At 38.6% G+C, this 24,661-nt stretch overlaps 1 protein-coding gene across 1 annotated transcript; it reads left to right on the top strand.

Moving 5' to 3' along the window:
• Positions 1-1,597: 1,597 nt before the first annotated feature.
• Positions 1,598-24,445, top strand: LOC306847618 (alpha-1,3-mannosyl-glycoprotein 2-beta-N-acetylglucosaminyltransferase-like). The gene is made up of 4 exons (XM_079381663.1): positions 1,598-1,937; positions 15,116-16,029; positions 22,407-23,744; positions 23,790-24,445. Exons 1-3 carry the CDS (start codon positions 1,928-1,930, stop codon positions 23,106-23,108), a joined length of 1,626 nt encoding a protein of 541 aa, XP_079237789.1. The 5' UTR covers positions 1,598-1,927; the 3' UTR covers positions 23,109-23,744; positions 23,790-24,445.
• The last annotated feature ends 216 nt before the right edge of the window (positions 24,446-24,661 follow it).

Here is a 24,661-nt window from a genome sequence, read left to right as displayed (position 1 = left end):
TCCCTCTAATCTGACATGTTTGTTTCTTCATCACTGGAGTCATGATAATACAAATGATAAAGGGTCTTTTCTGAACAGTAAACTGGTTTCTTGTTGTGCTGATGGTGTTGAAATATGAACAAGGCCCGCCCAAGAGAGTCACATTGATAACTTAAAGCTGTAAGGAAATGCCTGGAGTAACAGTGAGCAAGTGTTCTTAACCAAAAGTGGGAAATGTACAGGTGGGAACAAACCTGACCAGCAACATGATTGGTGGTTCTCATTTTTTTTAAGTAGGGATGTCACAATACCAAAAATTACATCAAAATGTCAAACATCACAATTTCAGATTCAGTCCTGCATTTTAATACAATCATAAATTGAAACCTTTGACACTCTTCACAGACGGTCCGCTTCACAATTCAATTTTTAGATGGTGCAAATGCAAATGCAAATGAAAAAAAAATATATATATATTTTTTAATTTCAGTTAAATTGATATTTGCCATTTTCTCTCCTTTTTTCAATTTTATGCTAAATTGTAACTTCAGAAATGATTGATTGAATAAATTCAAATTCAAAGTTTGCTTTAATTAGGGTCAATCTGATACCTGACTGAGATTTACACAATGGTCAGTTCATTCAGATTTTATTTATTCATTTGTTTAAATGTTTATATTTTCACTTTAAACCTTGGCGTGTACTTTAATGATCAGTGTTGGGCTAGTTACTCAAAGAATGTAATATATTTCTCATTAGTAACTCCTTTCAAAAGTAATAGCCTATTGTTACTTTACTTATTACTGCCTGGCAACAGTAATTAGTTACACTAGTTAGGCCTACATTACTTTTTCTTCACGCCCCTCTCATTAATTGTCATGTAGCTTCAAGCTAATTATAATTTCTCCCTTACCCATATACGATTATATTTCATTATGTATTTTATCAAATCACATAAGTTTATAAGAAACTCTTTAATTTTCCCAAAAGACCTGTAATTATAGTAATAATGTAGCACATGTTGATCAGAGGGATGTGGGTGGGATGTAATGCCAGAGTAAAGTAAAGCCACAACTTACGCAACAGTGTTCAGATCTGATTCCTGACTAAATATACAATATAATGCAATATTTATATCTGCTGAATGTATCTGCTGCACTTGGGACATCACATGTATGTGAAAATAAATCTAGGAATTATTTGATTAGATTTTAAATCTTATTAGTAGCCTAATTAGTTACACGACTAGGCTAGTTACTGCAAAAAGTAATATTAGTTACTAGTTACTACCCAACACTGTTAATGATAAACTATTAATAATATTGAACTTTTTTTGCATTTACAGTATTTTGAGAAGCACGTGCTCAATTGTCATAAAAATAAAATGTTAGGATGCAAAACAAAAGTCCCCAAAATGGGATAAAATATAAATATATTTCTTTATTTATAGTTGTAATGACCCTAGCTTTTTTTCAGTGTGATTCACTGTTTATTGCAGATATATATCAAGCATGCAGCTGCCCATCACCACCTCGCGACGGTTGCTAAGGCATCTTGTTGCTAGGGAAATGGCGAAGGGGAGGGCAACGCGAAGGGGGCGGGTCATACTTAATGAGTCAATCCGGAAGCGGGGAATCGCTTTGCCTGTATATATACACACAGAGCGGTAGCGGCGTCAAATGAAACCCTCCGCCGGTGCATAACTGTTAATACAGCCGTTAAAACAAGCGTCCGGCACCGCGCCAGCTGATATCTCCGCAGACCGCACACACACACACGGGGACAGAGGGAAATGGGCGACAGCTGCAGGAATGGAGAGAGCCGAGTATTGACAGCAGCGCCGGGTGAAGGCGACCGATGAAGATGAAGATGAAGAGTGGAAAGTGAAGCTCTCATTCTGACGGTCTGCATCTCTTCATCTCGCTGTTTAACCCCATCCTGTCCAGAGATGATGAAAGGTGAGAGGGGATAGCGGTGTGTGGAGGTGTTAGCCACTGTTACATTAATATGAATGCGAAAGGGTTTGTATTACAAACCAGAATGCAAATGTGAACGCGTCCTTCTCAGTGTGACCCTGGCAGGAGTTGTGGCTTCAGGCAGGTTTAACGTTAGTGCAGGGGATGAAAAAGGGAAACGGATAATGTTTGGTCAGTTCCGTGTTCTGGACCTTCTGCTGGTGTTGTGATGACAGACTAAAGCTGTGGGACTGGTCAAGCATGCACTAGTTAAACCATGATGCCACGTCATCTACACTATAACTAGAATCACTACTTCAGACAAGCGCACGAGGATCAGTCTTTGTGTTTCTTAAGGATTCTGTTTAAAAAATCACGAGTTGTAGTTATTTATAAACTAATATAATGTATAATATGGCGTGCGAATGTAATGTAAAATGTTAAATAATAAAAAAAAATGTTATAGTAAAAAACAGATGTTGACAACTAATTGAAAGATTTCATTTGAAGTAGCCTACTAAACTTATTAGAACTAAATTAAATAAAACTAAACCCCTTTAAAAATCTTAAGTAAAACAAAATACAAAAAAAAAAAAAAAAATAAGCTTAACAGAATTACTAAAACTTAAAATTAAAATGAAAACTGAAAATATAAAAAAGCTAATTTAAAATAATACTAAAATAACACACTGGAGGGAAAAAATATTGTAGAAACAAATATCACTCAGAAATTGCTAGTAAATTTGAATTAAACATGAAATAATGAAGTAAAAAGACTGAAATAGTATTTTCTTCTAAAACACACTCGAACAATAATTTTTACACCGTATATTAGTGTATAATCATAATAAATAAGTATTTGATTTCCTGCATCACTTTAAGAAGTTTCTAAAATCTGTCATTTTCAGTGGTTCCCATTGTTTTATTTCAGTAACCATAACTGTAGCAAAGCTATAACAAGAATTATGGTTCCCATAGTGCATTTTTGTTGGAAAATGTCATTGTAATTCTTCATTTCAGCCTAACATTTCTAAACAAGTGTTCCTGAACTGTAAAACAACTGAACTTCCATCTTTATAAGGAAGTGACTGAACTAATGCGAGCAAAGGAGGGTGTTAAAAGTACTTTGGAGTGTTAACTGGCAGTGCTGGCTCTTTGCATGGGTACAGTACTTCCCTCCCCTTTCCTTTCTCCTCCCCTCCCCTTTGGCTCATCTGTTTCTTGCTGATCAGCTCCTCGTGAATAGTTGGGGAAGAGAGACGTGGAAACATAGTCTTCTCTGTGTCCAGGTAATGCTTAACAATGCCTCTGAACTGCTCCATACGATCCACTACCAAACAAGCAACTTTTGGGCGTCTTGTTTCACTTTGTGGTTGATTTGTTCTTCTTGGACTGTGGTCTTCATGATCTCTGGGCGTCTCTTGCTTTTTTTTTTTGTATTTATAATGTTTTACTCTATTGCCCATTCAGCATGCTCTTTTTTATGTTTTACAATCTTGTGCTTTGCTTGTTTAATAAGTCTAGTGGACACATTCGATTCCAGGTGTTTTTGATGAAACCTTATGCTTAGAGCATGTATGCAGGCGCAACTGGGAACTGGTTGTATTTTTGTGTCTTGTTTATTCCTCAGGAAAAAATACAATGAGACGAGTTTCAAACCCATCAAGGCCTAAATGCTTTCCGTCTGTCTTGCTGATTGTAGATTTGTGAGTGAATGCTTAGATGTCTAACAGGGTTAAGTGGAGATTAGTTGGTTGCAGGCAGAAGATTACTGAGGTTATTAATGGCACAGCAGACACCTTTCCTGTGCAAAGCACTTTATTAGGTGGTCTTTTGATGTCTCATCTAAACACACTCTCTGGCTGTTTCATAGAGTCGTTTAACCCTTTAGTGCTGATTGTGTATGAAATGGAAATTTGTTTAAGGTTGAATCAGTGTTGACCGTGTTACATGGTCTGTACAGAATGACAAGTAGTCTTATGACCTCGTATTGACGTTTGTGTGCGGCTCGGTGTCTGTCACAAACAATGAAAGGACTTTATTGCAAAGGTTTTTTTTTTTTTTCTTGTTTTTTTTGCACTAGCCAAACAGTAGTTCTGACTAGTGTGAGAAAGGAAAGCAGGTTGTTTTTAGTGGTAGATTTCCTGTGGATAGATTTTGCCTGAGTGCTTTCAGATGCAAATGGTTACATTTTTAAGCCTTGTTTCTTTAGGTTAGCTCAGAGTAATAAGTAAAACCACATGCTCCCAGTGTTATAGCTGTCATTTTTAGCAGTACATAAAAAATCCTATGATGTCATAGTTGTCGATTAATTGGATGATATCTGGCCACATTGGTTACCTGTGCTTGCTCAACCAGAATAACATAATTCAGAAATCTGTATCCTGCTCAAAATGAAGTTATGAATGAAATACGGTCTTTTACACTATGATCCATCCTATCAAGCAGTAACAGGTTTAGTTTAACTATGCTGAGATTTAGAGAAACCAGGGTGTTTAAACTAATATCAGATAAATCCAATAAAAAGATTTTTGTCAGTTCCATTATTAACATTACTTAATATGATATAATATAATATTTGAATTGTAATGTAACAACTATAGACTTTAATAATTTAAGAATTATGTTGTGTAAAATAAATACGAATATCTGTCATTTTGTGTACATTTTTTCATATCTTAAAATTTTATTATATCTATGTGCATGTTCACTACTGTTCAGAAATTTTGGGTCGTTTTTTTTAAGTAATACTTCTATTCAGCAAGGATGCATTAATTTGATCAAAAACGACAGTAAAGACATTGTTGCAAAATATGATTATTATTTCAGCTAAATGCTGTTCTATCAAGCTTTCTATTCATCAAAGAATCCTGACAAAATCTGTTTTAACGAATATTTTTAGCAGCACAAGCATTTTGAACATTGATAATAACAAGAAACATTTGAGCAGCAAATCAGCATATTAGAATGATTTCTGAAGGATCATGTGACACTGAAAAATGGAGTAATGGTGCTGAAAATTCAGCTTTGCATCTCAAGAATAAATTACATTTTATAATATATTAAAATATATTGAATTCTAATAATATTTCACAATATTACAGATTTTACTGTATTTTTAGTCAAATAAATGCAGCCTAGGTGCAAATAAGAGATAAAAATTATACCAACGCCAACAATCAGTCTTTCTGCTTTTTACATGCTGGTGTGAGTACTGTCCAGGGAAAAACCCATAACCGTTGTCCACTAGTAGAAATTACAGTTAGTAATTAAATTATTAGACCCCATGTGACCTTTGCAACTAGAATTTCCTCTCAGGGATCAATACTGTCAGTCTGTCTTTCTCAATGTGAGCAGCAGTGTGGGATGTTTGCGGTTACACAACGTTTGCACTTACGCCACTATATGCTGGAGTCCACCTGGATAATGTTGTTTTTCTTGCGCGAATAGTGCCTGCCTAATTCTCCCTATCCTTCATGAGTGCCATGGGTTTTGTGTCTAATGAAAAAGTGCTTACTCAAAGAATATTTATGACCTCGTAAATCCACACAGGAACCACTGGGCAATGCCACGTTTCTGTTTTAGGGAGGATGGATGTTCAGTTCTGCTGGACTGTCAGCGGGCTAAGACTCTTCTTTTGTCAGTGACCGACTTCTGTTCATTGGCCACACCACATGGTAACACAAAACCACACTTGGCACTATAGTGCAATTGACATCATGAGACCGAATCTTTCTGAATTTCACTCTTGGGAATTGTAGGCCTCTTTTAGAAGGAAATTCCTGTCTGGTATACAAACTATGTTGGTCTGGCCCACTTAGAAAAAAAATAGGCTAGCTCTTCTTAGTAGCCTGCCCTTGCCGTCCAAAGACATGTGTGGTCATGAAATGCATCAGCTAATTGAGATCCAGAACTGATATCTTAGCTGTGATTTTTGGTTCAGCTCATCCAATTGTTAACAAAAAAAAAATCACCATTGACTGTCACGGTAATTACAGAGTACTCTTTTGCAATGATGGCGCATGGCGGTCTGACCAAACTGTCTGTTTTAATTACTCTGGAGTGCCCTCAGCCTGCCAAGAGCTGGGTTTGCATAGTTTTCAAAGCATGCTGGGAAGTTTGTACTTCCTAAAGCCCTCCTGTGGAGTGGGGTGAATGAAATACTCTAATTTGTGTTCGAGATGCAGGCAGCTGTAGTACAGAGGAAATATAGGCAAGGTCGTTGGTGAATAAGATTTAAGGGCAATCATACTGCGATAAACGTCTTTACATAGTCCAATAATTCCCATCCAAACCACTATGACGAGATGTGAATGTAAAGACAAGACATGCAGTGATCAATGTAGTTGGAGCCGTCACAAGAGATTGTGGGTGACTTGTGGGTAACTGGCTGCAATGGGTGATTCATCATAACTGCAGTCAGCAGTTTTAATGACAAATTCTCGAATTCTGTTCAAACGACAGAAATGCTTGCTTATATGTTACTTACATTATCACTAATCTTGTTGTGTACTGTACTCCATTGGTAATGAACATTAGACAGGGTTAACACTTATACTGTAAAGCCTAACGTATGGAATAATAGCGAAATATTAATTTTAATATATAAAATACATAATTGTTATAATTTTGGAATTATTAATAAATATAATTTGAAAGAAATGCATTTTGAGAAAATGTACATATTTTCAAAGCAATCTGTCTTTTGAACCTTTTGACAAAAGGTTTTTTTTGTATAGCATGTTTGATACATCAGTGTTTTTGTTTGGTAATTTATTCATTCTAAAATTATTTTTGAAAGTGTATTTTTCATAGCATTTTCAATCTTTTCAACATTTATATTTATTTGTTAATTCAAACATTTTAATTTAGTGGTTTCAGTCATAATAAATCATAAATATTTATAAATAGTATAAATTTATATTACACATTTAATAATAATATACTTAAAAGGAAAATATGATGACAAGAACATTATTGGGAAGTGAAGTGAGATTTTAATCATGGAAAACATGCAAATAAGTAAATATATCCTAGTATTTTTTTTAATGTGTTATTTTACCTGCTATTTCCCATTTGATATACACATTTTCAACACCATTTTTGTGTAAATAATGAAGTGTTACTTTAGCCATAACTTTATTAAAATCAGTAAATATTACCTAGCAAAAAGGCATGTGCGACATTTTTGAAAAACAATCATACACTCTGAAAAATAAAGGTGCTTCAAAAGGTTCTTCAAGCGATGTCATAGAAGAACCATTTTTGGTTCCACAAAGAACCATTCAGTCAAAGGTTCTTTAAAGAACCATCTCTTCCTTACCTTTTTATAATCTGAAGAACCTTCTTTCACCACAAAGAACCTTTTGTGAAACAGAAAGGTTCTTCAGATGTTAAAGGTTCTTTATGGAACCATTTAAACAAAAAGGTTCTTCTATAGAATCGTGAAGCACCTTTATTTTTAAGAGTGTACTCTGTTAAGCCCCGTTCACACCAAGAACGATAACTATAAAGATAACGATATTAGAGTCCACACCAGCGAACGATATCCTCTGTTGATTCTAAGCGCACGTGCGTCTGCCGCTTTAAATTCTCGAGCACATTATAGCAGGATGGATTCTGATTGGCTGTCAGTGTTTTTATCATTCATCAGCTGGAAAAAATCGTTCTGGAAGTGATTCCAACGATATTGTTTCTTTGTGCCTTTTATCGTTATAGTTGTGGTGTGGACGCTGCTATTCTTTAATACTGAGAATGATTTTTAGAACTAAATCTTTATCGTTATCATGCTTGGTGTGAACGGGCCTTTAGGCTTTACACCTCTCAGGGCTCCAGACTCCTCCTTCCCACTGGGTGCTCTTTTGCTTTCTCAGTTGGTCACACGAGCACATGATTTGGTCGCAATAATTGTTTATTTTTTTGCGCTACAACATGGGAGTAATCGATGCATGCTTCTGAACTTTTATCATTTATAGTTATATGAAAACGAAAGTGGTTAACATTCATCCCGCTCTTTTTCATCAGTAGTAGCCTATTATTTGTGATTTGAATTTTGTGAACTGGAGATCCTCTTTTGCTACGATATAAGCTGGGCTTCGGGTGCTTTCAGTTAGAGATCTTCTTGTCACGTTTTTAAGAAAAGATAATTGTCTGTTTTGCTTACATACATCTACACACCTTCAATTTTTAGGAATAAAACAAAAGATGGATTCATTGTTATCCTTCGTTAAAAAGCATAACAGTAAGATACAATGACAAACAAGCTTACAAAACATTTATTAACAAAAACAAATAAGATGTGGCATGGCATACTCCACATGCTGTATTATATACCTTCTAATAAATTACAGAACATTTAACAAACTCTGAGGAATCAAATAAAAAATAAAATAAAAGAGAGCCTCAACGTAGCGTGAGGTAAACAGCAAAGATAACAAGCTTTTCAAAATTTACATTTAGTCATTTGGCAGACGCTTTTATCCAAAGCGACTTACAATTGGGGAATACAAAAAGCAATTCATCTTGAAGAGGCAATCAGACAGAGGAAGTGCTCGTAACACCAAGTCTCAGTCATTGTTCAAATAAGTACAAGCTAGTAAGGGAAGCAGAGAAAGATAGAGGGAAAGAGTGAGTTTTTTTTTTTTTTTTTTTTTTTTTTTTTTTTTTTTTTTTAGGATGTTTAGGATGAAGTCAAGTACTGCCGAAAGAGATGAGTTTTCAGCTGTTGCTTGAAGATTGATAGGGATCCGGCGTTCCGGATAGGGGTGGGAAGATTATTCCACCAGCCAGGAATGGTGAACGAGAATGTTCTGGAGAGTGATTTTGAGCCTCTCTGTGATGGTACCACAAGGCGTTGCTCACTAGCAGATCTCAGATTTCTGGAGGGGATGTAGATTCGTAATAGTGAGTGGAAGTAGGAGATAGCTGAGCCTGTGGTAGTTCTGTATGAAAGCATCAGTGTCTTGAACTTGATGCGAGCTGCCACTGGTAGCCAGTGCAAGGAGATGAAGACATCTAACATGTGCTCTTTTGGGCTCGTTGAAGATCAGTCGTGCCGCTGCATTCTGAATCATTTGTAGAGGTTTGAAGTTCCTCTAAGATTTTAGAGGGAAGACAAGAAGTTCCGTCTTTGCCAGGTTGAGCTGTAGGTGATGTTCTTTCATCCATGCCGAGATGTCCGCCAGGCAGCCTGAGATCTGTGCAGCTACCGTTGGGTCATCTGGTTGAAAAGAGAGATAGAGCTGTGTGTCATCGGCGTAGCAGTGATAGGAGAAGCCATGTGCATGTATGATGGGACCCAGCGATGTAGTGTATGTGGAGAAGAGGAGAGGTCCAAGAACCGATCCCTGAGGAACTCCAGTGACCAGTTGATGTGGTTTGGATACCTCCCCTCCCCAGGCCACCCTGAAAGATCTACCGGTGAGATAGGATTCAAACCAGCGAAGTGGAATCCCAGTGATGAGAGGGTAGACAGGAGAATCTGATGATTGACAGTGTCAAAAGCAGCAGAAAGATCCAACAGAATGAGGACTGATGATTTGGAATCGGCCTTTGCAATTCGCAGGGCTTCAGTGAGTGAGAGTAGCGCAGTCTCTGTTGAATGGCCACTCCTGAAACCTGACTGTTTAGCATCCAGTTTGTTGTACTGTGAAAGAAACCGTGAGAGCTGGTTGAAGACAACTCATTCGAGTGTTTTCCCTACGAATGGAAGGAGAGAGACAGGTCTGTAGTTTTCTAAAAGAGAAGTGTTTAATGTAGGTTTTTTGATCAGTGGGGTTACCCGAGCCTGCTTGAATGCTGTGGGGAAGATGCCTGTGAGGAGAGATGTGTTGTTAATGTGTGTGAGTGCCGGTAAGAGTGTGGGGAGAGATTGTTTGGAGAAGGTGTGAGGGGATTGGGTCGAAAGGACATGTTGTAGGATGGCTGGAGAGGAGAAGTTTGGATACTTCTGCCTCGGTGAGGGGACAGAAGAAGAAGATGGGAGTTAGAGCAGTGGATGTGGTTGATTGGCGGTCCTGTGGAGTTGAGAACTGGTTACTGATTATTCTAGTTTTGTCTGTGAAAAAAGAGGCAAAGTCGTCAGCGGTTATCAAAGTGGTGGGAGGTGGAGGAGGGGGACAGAGGAGAGAATTAAATGTTCTGAAGAGATTACGCATGTCTGGAGCGCTGTTGATCTTATTGTGGAAATGTGAGGATTTGGCAGTGTGGACTTCAGTAGAGAAAGATGAAAGCAAAGACTGATACCTACTCAGGTCTGACGGATCGTTTGATTTGCGCCATTTTCTATCTGCCACTCTGAGTTTGGTCCGATTCTCACAAAGAACATCGGATAACCAGGGGTTAGAAGGAGCAGCCCGTGCTGGCCTAGAGGAGAGAGGACAGATGAAGGGATGCGCGGTATACCGATACTGGAAAAATACTGGTATATATTATATTTCAAACGGTACGATATCATAATTTTGCTCAATTCGGTATTTCATATGCTGCTGTTGCAAAATGCACCTGTAGGTGGCAGTGCTTCCCAAATTGCTACGCAACTGGTAAATGTGACAACAGAACAAACGCGATGGATCAAATAGATGAAACTCAGCGCACCCAAAATTAATAAATAAAGAGAACAGTAGAAGTGAAATATGGCATTACTTTGGATAAAAAACAGATGACAAAGGTGAAGGAACTGACCTTACTGCACCTGTATGCAAGCGTTGCAATAGGCCTAAATCATGTTGCCACAGGAACACATCAAATCTTTTTAAGCATTTGTTGCTTGCTCATCCTGATCTTTTCAAAGAATTAAGAGATCGACAGGTGAGTGCATCATTCATAAATTAAGATTTGATTTGACCTTTTATTTACATCTGATCAACGCACATTCAGATGTAATACAGTAAGCGCAAATGTGCATGTGAGACACGCTAGAATCAATGAAGTTTTGGTCACGTAATACATGCACTTGCATTTCATACAATCAAATTTTAATTGGATATGAATTGAGCAAGAGTTTTGCTGTATTAATTTTAGTATCAATGATATTTAGGGATTGTTTCTGACGCGCTGCCGACCGCTAATATGAAGCAAGTGAGAGAGTGAGATTTATATTTAATGCTTTTTCTTTGGTTCAGTCTGAAATCTGAGAGAGAGAAATAATAACATGATTTTGAATATTACTTTGACTGTTAGAATAACACTTTACAATAAAGCGACATTTGTTGCATCAATTGCGCAACTTCAGTGCTATTTTTTTTTCTTCAAACTTCTTCAAAATGAAACCTATGTTTCCAGTAGGTTTTTTTTTTAGGAGACATTTAGTTTGCACTGTGTTTGCACTGAAAAGATAAGACTTGAATATATTTTCATCTTATTACTTCAGTTAGCCTATTTTTTTTTTTTCTCCAACATCAAAATGTAACCTATGTTCCCTTTAGGTTTTTTGTTACAGTTTGATACAAAGGTATTAACATATGAATCGGTTTTTATTATTATTATTAATAATATTTTTTTTGTAATTCACTTATCTTTTGAGGCTGGTTATTTGTCACCTATGGTATCGATTTAGTGTCGATACCGAGGTACTACATTCTGGTATCGTACCGAAGCCAAAATTATGGTATCAAGCCATCACAGATGTCGTCTAGACAAGAGGTTAAGGTAGAGCATAAAGTGTCAGTAGCTGCATTCACATCCAGAGAAGAGAAATGGGTAGGCGAGGGAAGAGAGGAGGATACTACAGAGGAAAGAAGGGAGGGGGAAAGGGAGCGTAGGTTGCGTCTGAAAGTAACCGGTAAGGGAGATGGTGGCACCTGGGTAGCAAAATGTAAAGTAAATGTAATGAAGAAATGGTCAGAGATACAGTCAGGTCCATAAATATTGGGACATCGACACAATTCTAACATTTTTGGCTCTATACACCACCACAATGGATTTCACATGATACAAAGATGTGCTTTAACTGCAGACTGTCAGCTTTAATTTGAGGGTATTTACATCCAAATCAGGTGAACGGTGTAGGAATTACAACAGTTTGTGTGTCTCCCACTTGTTAAGAGACCAAAAGTAATGGGACAGAATAATAATCATAAATCAAACTTTCACTTTTTAATACTTGGTTGCAAATCCTTTGCAGTCAATTACAGCCTGAAGTCTGGAACGCATAGACATCACCAGATGCTGGGTTTCATCCCTGGTGATGCTCTGCCAGGCCTCTACTGCAACCGTCTTCAGTTCCTGCTTGTTCTTGGGGCATTTTCCCTTCAGTTTTGCCTTCAGCAAGTGAAATGCATGCTCAATTGGATTCAGGTCAGGTGATTGACTTGGCCATTGCATAACAGTCCACTTCTTTCCCTTCAAAAACTCTTTGGTTGCTTTTGCAGTATGCTTTGGGTCATTGTCCATCTGCACTGTGAAGCGCCGTCCAGTGAGTTCTGAAGCATTTGGCTGAATATGAGCAGATATTATTGCCCGAAACACTTCAGAATTCATCCTGCTGACAAAAGCAGTCACAGTCACTTTTGTCAGCAGTCACATCATCAATAAATACAAGAGAACCAGTTCCACTGGCAGTCCTACATGCCCACGCCATGACACTACCACCACCATGCTTCACTGATGAGGTGGTATGCTTAGGATCATGAGCAGTTCCTTTCCTTCTCCACACTCTTCTCATCACTCTGGTACAAGTTGATCTTGGTCTCATCTGTCCATAGGATGTTGTTCCAGAACTGTGAAGGCTTTTTTAGATGTCGTTTGGCAAACTCTAATCTGGCCTTCCTGTTTTTGAGGCTCACCAATGGTTTACATCTTGTGAACCCTCTGTATTCACTCTGGTGAAGTCTTCTCTCGATTGTTGACTTTGACACATCCATACACCTACCTCCTGGAGAGTGTTCTTGATCTGGCCAACTGTTGTGAAGGGTGTTTTCTTCACCAGGGAAAGAATTCTTCGGTCATCCACCACAGTTGTTTTCCGTGGTCTTCCGGGTCTTTTGGTGTTGCTGAGCTCACCGGTGCGTTCCTTCTTTTTAAGAATGTTCCAAACAGTTGTTTTGGCCACGCCTAATGTTTTTGCTATCTCTCTGATGGGTTTTTGTTTTTTCAGCCTAATGATGGCTTGCTTCACTGATAGTGACAGCTCTTTGGATCTCATCTTGACAGTTGACAGCAACAGATTCCAAATGCAAATAGCACACTTGAAATGAACTCTGGACCTTTTATCTGCTCATTGCAATTGGGATAATGAGGGAATAACACACACCTGGCCATGGAACAGCTGAGAAGCAAATTGTCCCATTACTTTTGGTCCCTTAACAAGTGGGAGGCACATATGCAAACTGTTGTAATTCCTACACCGTTCACCTGATTTGGATGTAAATACCCTCAAATTAAAGCTGACAGTCTGCAGTTAAAGCACATCTTGTTTGTTTCATTTGAAATCCATTGTGGTGGTGTATAAAGCCAAAAATGTTAGAATTGTGTCGATGTCCCAATATTTATGGACCTGACTGTATGCAGTGGTTGTACCAGAATGTTATCTGTAGAACAATTGCGTGTGTAAATTAAGTCGACTTGGTTGCCTGATTTGTGCGTGCTAGTAGTGGTGAGGCGTTTGAGATCAAATGAAGCTAGGAGTGACTGGAAGTCTGTAGCATAAGGCCTGTCTAGGTGAATGTTGAAATCGCCAAAGACTAAGAGTGGAGTGCCATCCTCCATGAAAGAGGACAGCAGTCCGTCCAACTCATCTAGGAGTTTTGGTAGAATTTGGCCAGGGGTAGATTACCACAATCTGGAGTCTTATAGGAGCTGTTACAGTAATGGCATGAGATTCAAATGAGTTGAGATTGCCTAAGGGAGAGTGGGTAGAGTATTTCCAATTGTTAGCAATGAGCAAACCAGTGCCCCCACCCCGGCCAACTTGCCTGGGGGTGTGAGAGAAAGAGACCTTGTGAGAGAGAGCAGCTGGGATTGTCGAGTCTTCTGGACGAATCCAGGTCTCAGACAAGCCCAGGATGCTGAGTGTGAAATGTAAGGGAAAAAGCAGAAATGAAGTCTGCTTTGTTGACAGCTGACTGGCAATTCCAAAGACCTACAGAGAAAGAAAGAGGTGCAGTGGAAGATGTAGAGAGGGCGCAGGTTAACAGGGTTACGTAACCTTCTGCGTGTGTTTTTAGAGCGAGGTTGAGAGAGAACCGGAATGGTTTGGAAACACATGATAGATGTGGAAGGATAGAGGATAGGAAAGTGTGAGGGAAGATAAAAACGATACTTAAGTGTGTGCTCGGTGTCGTTGCTCGGTTAAAGTCGCGCAGGAAAAAGTCATCTGTCTTTACACTCGTTGGTCTTCACACGAGGAGGCTGAACGCTTTGCTCTGACATCAAGTAAATACAGTCTAAGAAACTAGAGTGAAAACAGCTGTGGCCGGCTTCTGATCAGCCCAGCCAATAAGGTAGGACTGCTAATAGCTAAACGAAACTAACACTTTGCACAATCACACAGGCTCGTTCTCAGCTGAGGTGCAAATTATTCTAATTACCAGTAAGTGCAATCAAACATAAAAAACCCAACGAAAATGCAGAGTAGAAATAGGTAGGAAACGAACTATTCCTTCCTAGCAGCAAATAAATAATTTAAACAACAGAACTGCGACCAAGTATTCAAAACACTTACGCGAGCTGCCGTCTGTCTCTTCTGGTGACTAATCGATGAAAACAAAAAGAAAAGTAAAACTAAACTTTCTGTCGGTGACAGTGCTTGCATATTTCTTTCCCACAAGAATACCAACATGTTCACCTTCTCTGGTTTAAGGAGTGGTCTTTTACTTTACTTTAGCATGAAAACCATCCATCGTTTCCTCGATATTCACGTCATTTTTGCTGCGTGCACCTTTGCGCTCCTGCTGACGTGGCCAGCATAAGCCAGGCTCTACACTCTAAGCACTGCGCAGTACAAAAGAGTAGAGCGGTTTCGTTTGCTGTTTGATGTTTCTCATATGCAACAGAAATGAGTTGAACAACGCGGTGGTCGTGCCAGTACAACCGCACACAAAATTTAGTCGCACAGGCAGAAAAAATTGTTGCAGTCTGGAGCCCTCCTCTCTGTTCTCTAACTCACTCTTGTCTGTGATTGATAATTTATGTCATTTTATCTTTATCTCTAAATTTATATCTTCCTTTTGTCTGATTTCTAGCATTTTCCTCACTGCGGTCCCTTGTGTGGTGCCACTGGACCATGGTTCGCAAGAAAGGATCTCTTATTTTGTGTGGAGCGTTTCTATTTGTCGCCTGGAACGCCTTGCTTCTCCTCTTCTTATGGGGCAGGCCTCCCATTGGCCGACTTGGTGAGGGAGGTGGAGCTGAACCAGGGGCCGGAGAGGAGTGGGGAGGCGGAAAAGTAAAAGTGGGCGGAGCTAACGGATTGGCCGGCGAAGTGATCAGATTGGCCGAAGAAGTAGAATCAGAACTGGAGACTCAGAAGAAGCTTCTCAAACAGATACAGAGTCACAGGGAACTATGGGAACAGCGGAAAGAACTGGGAAAGAGGGAATCCGAGAACACAAAAGACGAAAAGAACATTGAGGAGCCTAAAAAACCTCAGCAGATTCCTGCAGTACCTGTAAGTTATAAAATTGTAGATGATAGAAAAATTGTTACAGAAAAACATGAAGTTGTAATGGTTACGCCACCTCGGCTGGTCATGAAAGAGCAGGAACAGGAACAAGAGGACAAGAAAATGGCAGAAAATGACGAAGGCCATACTAAGCCAAGCCCTCAAATCATTATCCCAATTCTCGTCATTGCCTGTGACAGAGTAACAGTGAAGAGAAGTTTGGATAAACTCATACAGTACCGTCCTTCTGCTGAGCTTTACCCAATCATTGTCAGCCAGGACTGTGGTCATGCAGATACGGCAAGGGTGATTGGCTCCTATGGCAGTCAGATAACCCACATTAGCCAACCGGATCTTGCAGACATTCCAGTGCGACCCGATCACAGGAAGTTCCAGGGTTACTACAAGATCGCCAGGCACTACCGTTGGGCCCTAAACCAAGTGTTCAACGTCTTTGCTTACTCCACAGTGGTCATTGTAGAGGATGACCTGGAGGTAAGATCATGAACATGTTTTCATTATGAATGGTATTCACTGTCGTCATATTCGTCCTGCATTTAAGCATAATTAGAGGTTAACCAGATCCACATAGTGAGAGTGCCATATCTCAAAGGAAGCCACATTTTTCCTCTTTTATAATTCATGGAGAGGAATTTTGATAAGAGCTTGTCTCTCGCTCAGAGGGAATATGTTCATTTGCACATTTCTGAACCTTTCCTTTTGAAATTCTCACAGGTGAACTGATTACAAGGTCTAATATGCACCAAAAAACCCATTAATAGGACAGCGGTTAAGCTTCAGTTTTGTCGTAAGTTCTCTAAAGGAAGGGATCAAGGTCCTTGTTTAACTTTGCTATTCAGGCAAACATGTTTTTTGCATACTCATATCTACAGGTCCTTCTCAAAAAATTAGCATATTGTGATAAAGTTCATTATTTTCTGAAATGTACTGATAAACATTAGACTTTCATATATTTTAGATTCATTACAACACAACTGAAGTAGTTCAAGCCTTTTATTGTTTTAATATTGATGATTTTGGCATACAGCTCATGAAAACCCAAAATTCCTATCTCAAAAGATTAGCATATCATGAAAAGGTTCTCTAAACGAGCTATTAACCTAATCATCTGAATCAACTAATTAACTCTAAACACCTGCAAAAGATTCCTGAGGCTTTTAAAAACTCCCAGCCTGGTTCATTACTCAAAACCGCAATCATGGGTAAGACTGCCGACCTGACTGCTGTCCAGAAGGCCATCATTGACACCCTCAAGCAAGAGGGTAAGACACAGAAAGAAATTTCTGAACGAATAGGCTGTTCCCAGAGTGCTGTATCAAGGCACCTCAGTGGGAAGTCTGTGGGAAGGAAAAAGTGTGGCAGAAAACGCAGCACAACGAGAAGAGGTGACAGGACCCTGAGGAAGATTGTGGAGAAGGACCGATTCCAGACCTTGGGGGACCTGCGGAAGCAGTGGACTGAGTCTGGAGTAGAAACATCCAGAGCCACCGTGTACAGGCGTGTGCAGGAAATGGGCTACAGGTGCCGCATTCCCCAGGTCAAGCCACTTTTGAACCAGAAACAGCGGCAGAAGCGCCTGACCTGGGCTACAGAGAAGCAGCACTGGACTGTTGCTCAGTGGTCCAAAGTACTTTTTTCGGATGAAAGCAAATTTTGCATGTCATTCGGAAATCAAGGTGCCAGAGTCTGGAGGAAGACTGGGGAGAGGGAAATGCCAAAATGCCTGAAGTCCAGTGTCAAGTACCCACAGTCAGTGATGCTGGTGTTGGTCCAGGTCCACTGTGTTTTATCAAGGGCAGGGTCAATGCAGCTAGCTATCAGGAGATTTTGGAGCACTTCATGCTTCCATCTGCTGAAAAGCTTTATGGAGATGATTTCATTTTTCAGCACGACCTGGCACCTGCTCACAGTGCCAAAACCACTGGTAAATGGTTTACTGACCATGGTATTACTGTGCTCAATTGGCCTGCCAACTCTCCTGACCTGAACCCCATAGAGAATCTGTGGGATATTGTGAAGAGAAAGTTGAGAGACGCAAGACCCAACACTCTGGATGAGCTTAAGGCCGCTATCGAAGCATCCTGGACCTCCATAACACCTCAGCAGTGCCACAGGCTGATTGCCTCCATGCCACGCCGCATTGAAGCAGTCATTTCTGCAAAAGGATTCCCGACCAAGTATTGAGTGCATAACTGAACATAATTATTTGAAGGTTGACTTTTTTTGTATTAAAAACACTTTTCTTTTATTGGTCGGATGAAATATGCTAATTGTTTGAGATAGGAATTTTGGGTTTTCATGAGCTGTATGCCAAAATCATCAATATTAAAACAATAAAAGGCTTGAACTACTTCAGTTGTGTTGTAATGAATCTAAAATATATGAAAGTCTAATGTTTATCAGTACATTACAGAAAATAATGAACTTTATCACAATATGCTAATTTTTTGAGAAGGACCTGTATGTTCTGTGATGGCTTTGATGGCTGTCGTTGTAGTGCTATAAAGGTGATTTTAAATTTTTTTGTTTAAACAAACCTCTGTCTGAGTCACTGACAAGTAACAGTGTCCATGAACACGACATGGACAAATCTTTTCAAAATTTAATTGAAAACAAGCTCTTAGAAGTCAACTCCTTGTATATGCCGGTTTTAAATGGTTTTGAAAATGTTTTGTCATTTTCAGGAAAAAACATTTAATTGAATGATTGTGGAGTGAAAAGTAATCATTCCTTACACCTTGAATATATATATATATGTGTATGTTATGTATTGTATGTATGTTATGTAGTGTATGCATATGTTAGGTATTTTCAGAAGGTTTTTAAATATTTTTAGGTCATTTGTTCCCCCACATATCCTGAATTTATATCATGCCACATGACATTAAACTTGTCTTGTCATAAAAAGGTCAAATTATTTGATATTTTAGAAGACTCATCTGGGGTCCTTACCATTACATAATTTCCTTTTTTTTTTTTTTTTTGCATGCTGGTTCCACCAGATTGGTTGTACCATGTGTGTATATATATAACTTGAAAAATGTCATGGTTTGAAAGCACCACTTTCAAAAAAAAAAAACCTGCCTGGAAATTTCTAGTATGCCTAGTAATCCTTGATTAACTTGCTCAGGTGTGTTTCATTGGGGTTGGAGCTGAACTCTGCAGAACAGTGGCCAAACAGACGCAGGATTGGACACCCCTGCTCTAAAACTTTCTAGATCAGCAGGGCTCTACAGTGTGACCATTTCAGTCGCATTTACGACAGAAAACTACTGCGTGCGACTATGAAAAAATATTTAGGAACACCAGTGCGACTGACCGGATCAGCATATTTGTGTTAGTGCTGAGGGAGCTTCAAAGGTTTCTAACGTACGTACTTGTTTTTGCAGCGTTGAGTATTGTAGATCGCGATGAACTAAGATGAGTGACAGCTTATTATTAAGGGAGTTTGCAAATGGGATATTGATTTAATACAACAGTTCATTTTAATAACAGTTCATTAAGCAAGAAGTTAATATTAAGTGACTTATATTGTCTGACTACAACACTATTGCCTTTTGCTCTATTTCATCAATGAAAATAGTTTCAAACAAAGTCCTAGCTGAGCCTCTGCACATCTCCATTCAAACACAGCAGTGTTTCGTTTATGAATGAACTGCGTTTTTAAACGAATCTAGTGAGTCAATGATTCAATTACCCATTCATAAAGATAGTCACGTACTTCATTCATGAATGAATCAGCCCTTCGAACAAATCAATTAAATGAATGATTCAGTGATAAAATCAGGGACATACCGCCACCTACTGGCAGTTTTAATTAAATTTTTAAAGTATTTTTTTCTGTTATTTAAATCATTTAATATTTCTACATTCAAAATTATATATTTCAAACATTAACCTCAACCTGAATTTATGAATTTAATTGAATTAAATTTTTAATTAATTAAATTTGTTTTACCAATCAAATGCATTTTTTTATATTTTACATTTGAACGACCTGTGCATCTATCAGGTGATCACTGCGCCTAATGTCGCATTCACCTCTCTTCACTTCGTTCTGGCGTAATCTGGAAATGGTTATTTCACGAGTTCACACTTGCATATATTTAGCACGAGTAAGGTACTGCGTATTTGGCGAGTATAGTAATGCGTAGTTGGCGTGCTGTCCTGGAGGAAGGGCTCCGGGCTCAGAAATGGCTTGAACCCAGAGTACCCCCCATAGTGTGGTGAGAACTCTAGTGATACCCCTTGAGTGGAGAAGGGGTGCTGGAGGGATGCTGATTAACTGTCAAATGAATAGAGGTATATCAGCTGTATTTATATCCGTGCGTTGATTAACTTGAGTGCGAACCTCCTGTGTTAATTAGGCTAAGTATCTGACGTGCTCCTCCCGAACTTTAATAAAACATCATGCAAAGAACAATTTTTGATAAGTAAAAATGTCAACTATCCTAAAAAAAAATAATAATAAATACATAAAAAATATATTAATAATAATATGAGAGAGGGACTATTCTAAAAAATGAGGAGAGAGGGATAAACACGAGATGGTCAGTAAAATTCCCAGCTATCAGTGTGTTTTACTAAAGCTGATGATGGAGTGGAAGTGGAACAGCAAGTGGACCGGACACACGGAGCAGATAAAAACAGTGTCATCGTCGCCACAGATTTTAGGTTAGTTTGATTATTAACTTGATGGATGTATATTGCTTGTTGTGTTTGAACAAACTCTATAGGCCTAATATATTCGCTTTTGGGTTGAGAAATAATCTGGTAGAAAATGTCAATCGTTTTGCGCGTCATGATGTTAGCTTATCATTAAACGCATTTTAAACATTGTGGCATTGTATGATGAGATTTTAAAGGGATAGTTCACCCAAAAACTAAAATACTGTCATCATTTACTCAAGTTGTTCTAAACCTGTATGAATTTCTTTGTTCACCTCAATATAAAAAGTTATTTTGAAGAATGTTCATAACCAGTTTTCTGATCCCCATTGACTCCAATAGTGTGTTATGGTTTTTTTTCTCTCTCTTTTTATTCATACTATGAAAGTCATGCAGCAATTGTTTGGTTACTAGTATGGTTCCCATTATATTCTTTTGCGTTCAACAGCAGAAGGAAACTCATACAGGTTTAGAAAAACAACAGAATTTTCATTTTTTGGGTGAACCGTTAATCAAAAGCAGCCTAATATAGCTACTGTTGCCATTTGTGTCAATAATGTAGATCAAACATCAGAAAGAAAATCACTCCCTGTCCTTGACTGAATCACTTTTGTAAAACAAGTAAGAATGAATGTATATTGAATTTATACAGTGAAGACTATTCAGTCTATTTGTACATTTACTTTATACGTTTTTTATTCAGTGCTTTAAGTTTTTCAAGAAGGTTGATTTCTTATGCATCTTCTCTTGTAATTTGTGACTGATTACTTGTCTTCAGTAAGCCTGGTTTTACTTAGGCTAGCATTATTTTTTGTGATATTGAAATTAGCAACAAGAATAATGAAATTTCAGTGCATCAAAAATGTTGATATATTTAAAGCTATATATATACATATCATTATTGTGATGGGGGGGGCCTGCAGTAAGTCATAGCCCCGGGGCCCAGTGAGGTCTTAATGTGGCCCTGCCTCTGTAATACAAATTTATTTCTTAAATACTGATTTAATTTGATTGGTATCTTATTCTACTTCTTATTCTACTTGTTTTAATTAGAAATGATAAAAAGCTTATTAATATATTTTTTAATTTGCCATAAGAGATGACATACTTTTAATAAAGCTAGACAAATGTGATCACAAAGGTAAAAACTAAATTCCCTGTAAATCACTGAGTCAAATATCACCTTGTAATGGGAAGGTAAATTTTCGATCAGAATTTTTGATTACTGATTTGAAGGTGCTCCTAAATTTTTGACCATGCTCCTAATTTTTTTAAATTAGGAGCACAAGCACTTCTAAAAAGAGAAGTACCCAGAGTGCAGAGTGAATCAGGGGTACCCAGGCCTGTTCCTGGAGATCTACCATCCTGCAAAGTTCAGCTCCAACCCTGATCAAACAGCTAATTAATCTTAAGTAGCATCTGATAATTACAGACATCTGGGTTGCAGCAGGGCTGGAACTGAAGTCTGCAGGTAGGTAGATCTCCAGGAATAGGATTGGACATCCCTGGGCATTTTGAATAATCATAAATAAGCTCATTAGTGTATCTCAGGGGTGTCCAGTCCTGCTCCTGGAGGGTCACTGTCCTGTAGAGTTTAACACCAACCCCAATTAAACACACCTGAACCAGCTAATCAGGCTCTTGCTAGGCATTTTGGACACTTCCAGGTAGGTGTGCTGAGGCAAGGCGGAGTTAAACGCTGCAGGACACTGGACCTCCAGTTTGGACACCCCCTGGTCTATCAAGTCTTTTTAGTATAGTTCGTTGTTGGGTTATTAGTCAACCATCTTTACCCATCTCTGGTCTTTGCTGAGGCTAATATTTAAGAGTAATTGTGAAAATGTTCTTTAGTGGCATTTCGGTGTATGGTTATTCTGCTGACCATTGTAATCCAGGTTGGCTCCCTCAGTTTAGCGCATTTAGTTGGTCAGTGGATTATTTGTGATGGTAACATTGGTTAAGATCGACTGAGCATCACAGTTAAGCATCACAGAGATTCCCTAAGGCTCAAAAACACTTTTTTTATGTACATTGTTATAAAACAGCCAGCTGGCTTAACAAATGTTCACCTAACTGTCTTTGAACACATCTAGACCGGCAGGACTTTTTTGTACAGAAATTGTTTCTTGTTTATATTCGTTTGTTCTTTATATCTTTTAAACCACTTTTGTTTCATCTTGTAGGTGGCCCCTGACTTTTTCGAGTATTTCCGTGCGCTCTACCCCATCTTGCAAACGGATCCAACTCTGTGGTGCATTTCCGCCTGGAACGATAACGGACGGGATGGGTTGGTCGACCCGGGCAAGGCTGACCTCCTTTACCGAACAGATTTCTTTCCTGGCCTCGGATGGATGCTTTTGAAGGAAGTCTGGGCAGAGCTGGAGCCCAAGTGGCCCAAGGCATTCTGGGACGACTGGATGCGGCAACCAGAGCAGCGAAAGGACCGCTCGTGCATTCGACCTGAGATCTCGAGGACTATAACATTCGGCCGGAAAGGTGTCAGTTTGGGTCAATTTTTTGACCAGTATCTGCGCTACATAAAACTCAATACTGAATTCGTGCCTTTCACTAATCTGGATTTGTCCTACTTGGTCAGGGAGAAGTACGATGAAACCTTTGAAAAGGAAGTGTATAGCGCCCCCTTGGTGAAAGTGGAGGAACTACAGCAAGGTGGAAGCCTGAAAGGCTCAGGGCCGTTTCGAGTTCAGTTCTCCAGCAGAGACAGCTTTAAAGTGCTGGCCCGCAGCTTGGGAGTTATGGATGACTTAAAGTCAGGGGTTCCCCGTGCCGGTTACAGGGGCGTAGTCAGCTTTATTTCCCGCGGGCGAAGAATTTATCTGGCTCCCCCTGAGGGCTGGACTAAATATGACACCAGCTGGAGCTGAGGAGGATGAGCTTTGGACCACAATAGACCAGAAAGAGAAAACTCACAACTATTATTACAAGTACAGGAGGAGAGAAACGCCCTCCCAAACCAAAGAAAACCGAGGCAGGGTGTGATAGGTTGAGGAAAGGTTGTGAGTATAAAATAACTGCTGTTTTGTTATGGAGGAACACCCAGGAATGCTGGGAACAGCACACAAGTTGGTGCATCGTGTTTGCGCAGCAATCATGCAACAATCTTCCCTCAGAGAAAACGGAGTTACGCTGCAAACAGCTCCTATGCAGAATCGCTCATTCTGACATGGAGAAAAATGATCTGATTGTTTGTTTTTCCTCATTTGAACATACTGACCTTTATGTTGATTTCACATCAATCCAAAAGGCATATAAGAGGTTTTATATTTTATCCTACCACAGTGTCTTTTGGGTGAATCTCACGATAACACTCAATGGAAGAAATTATATTTGCATATATGCTGAAATTTTTTTTTTTTTTTTTTTTTTTTAATAGACATTTTCATTGCAAAATAATTTTTTCCTTAAATTATTTAAGGAATCTGACCAATTTACTGTTTTTGTCATTTTCATTATTCTCAGTGATGATTTTAATTATAACAGGAATTACCGTATAATATATAGTATTATATATATATATATATATATATATATATATATATATATATATATATATATATATAAATAAGTTTTGTGCTTAATTTTAATACATTGTTTTGCTTAAATGTGTTCTTGACCAGAGATTCAGCCTTTTAAAGACCAATCTGAGTGTTAAAAGCCCTTTTGCCAAGTTTTATGTGTCCCTGACATTATTATAAATGAAGATTGTGTATAATTGTCTAATTTGATCGATGCATTCATATAAAAGCGCAGACTCGTTCATTTGACTTTTATGTAGCACTGTTGAATCTATGAAGTTCAAGCTTGTTGCCAGAAATTATTCAAGGCTCGTGTAACTGACATACCAAAACTCTGGACAGCATCTTTTGTGCCATTCTGTTGAAGTACTGTACTTGAACCTGTTTTTGTTTTAACTGCTCTTCCTGGACCGGGAGAGCGCTCATTGCTTTTTAAAGATGTTGTAGGTTTGTTGCAAAACCAGTGGTCATAGAAATTGCTTTATATGTTCTTACGGATGAAAGGAATGAATTTCAGTAGGCCAGAGGAAACATTTTAATTAAATGTACTGTATCTAAATGTTTGGGAGAGAAATGATCTGATAGTAATGCATATGCAGTATGAAGAAGTGTGAAACCACTGCCTGACATGTTTATAACTTTAATACATTGAGAATAAAACAGACTATTTTGATATTTGGCAATATATACTGTTTTTTCTGTCTTTTTGTCCATTTAAACATCCATTTGGGAATAATCTTTAATTTAAGTCTTAAATGTTTAATTTTCTCTTTTAAAGTCACTAATTTTGAGGTTTGTAAACGTGATCTTTCTGTGTCATGTTGGTTGTTAAAGCTGAAATCCTATCTGGTGACTTCCTTCCGGGCATCATTTGTCCAAACCCCCAACATCAGCACTGATCC

The sequence above is a fragment of the Barbus barbus genome (assembly GCF_936440315.1).
Source record: "Barbus barbus genome assembly, chromosome: 27".
Taxonomy (NCBI): domain Eukaryota; kingdom Metazoa; phylum Chordata; class Actinopteri; order Cypriniformes; family Cyprinidae; genus Barbus; species Barbus barbus.
The sequence above is the reverse complement of the archived record's forward strand: the minus strand, read 5'-3'. Positions and strand labels throughout refer to the sequence as shown.

Bases quoted from the DNA above. Each gene is read 5' to 3' on its own strand.
- LOC306847618 (XM_079381663.1), top strand. The intron at 16,030-22,406 runs GTAAGATCATGA...TTCATCTTGTAG, and splicing joins TTGTAGAGGATGACCTGGAG to GTGGCCCCTGACTTTTTCGA.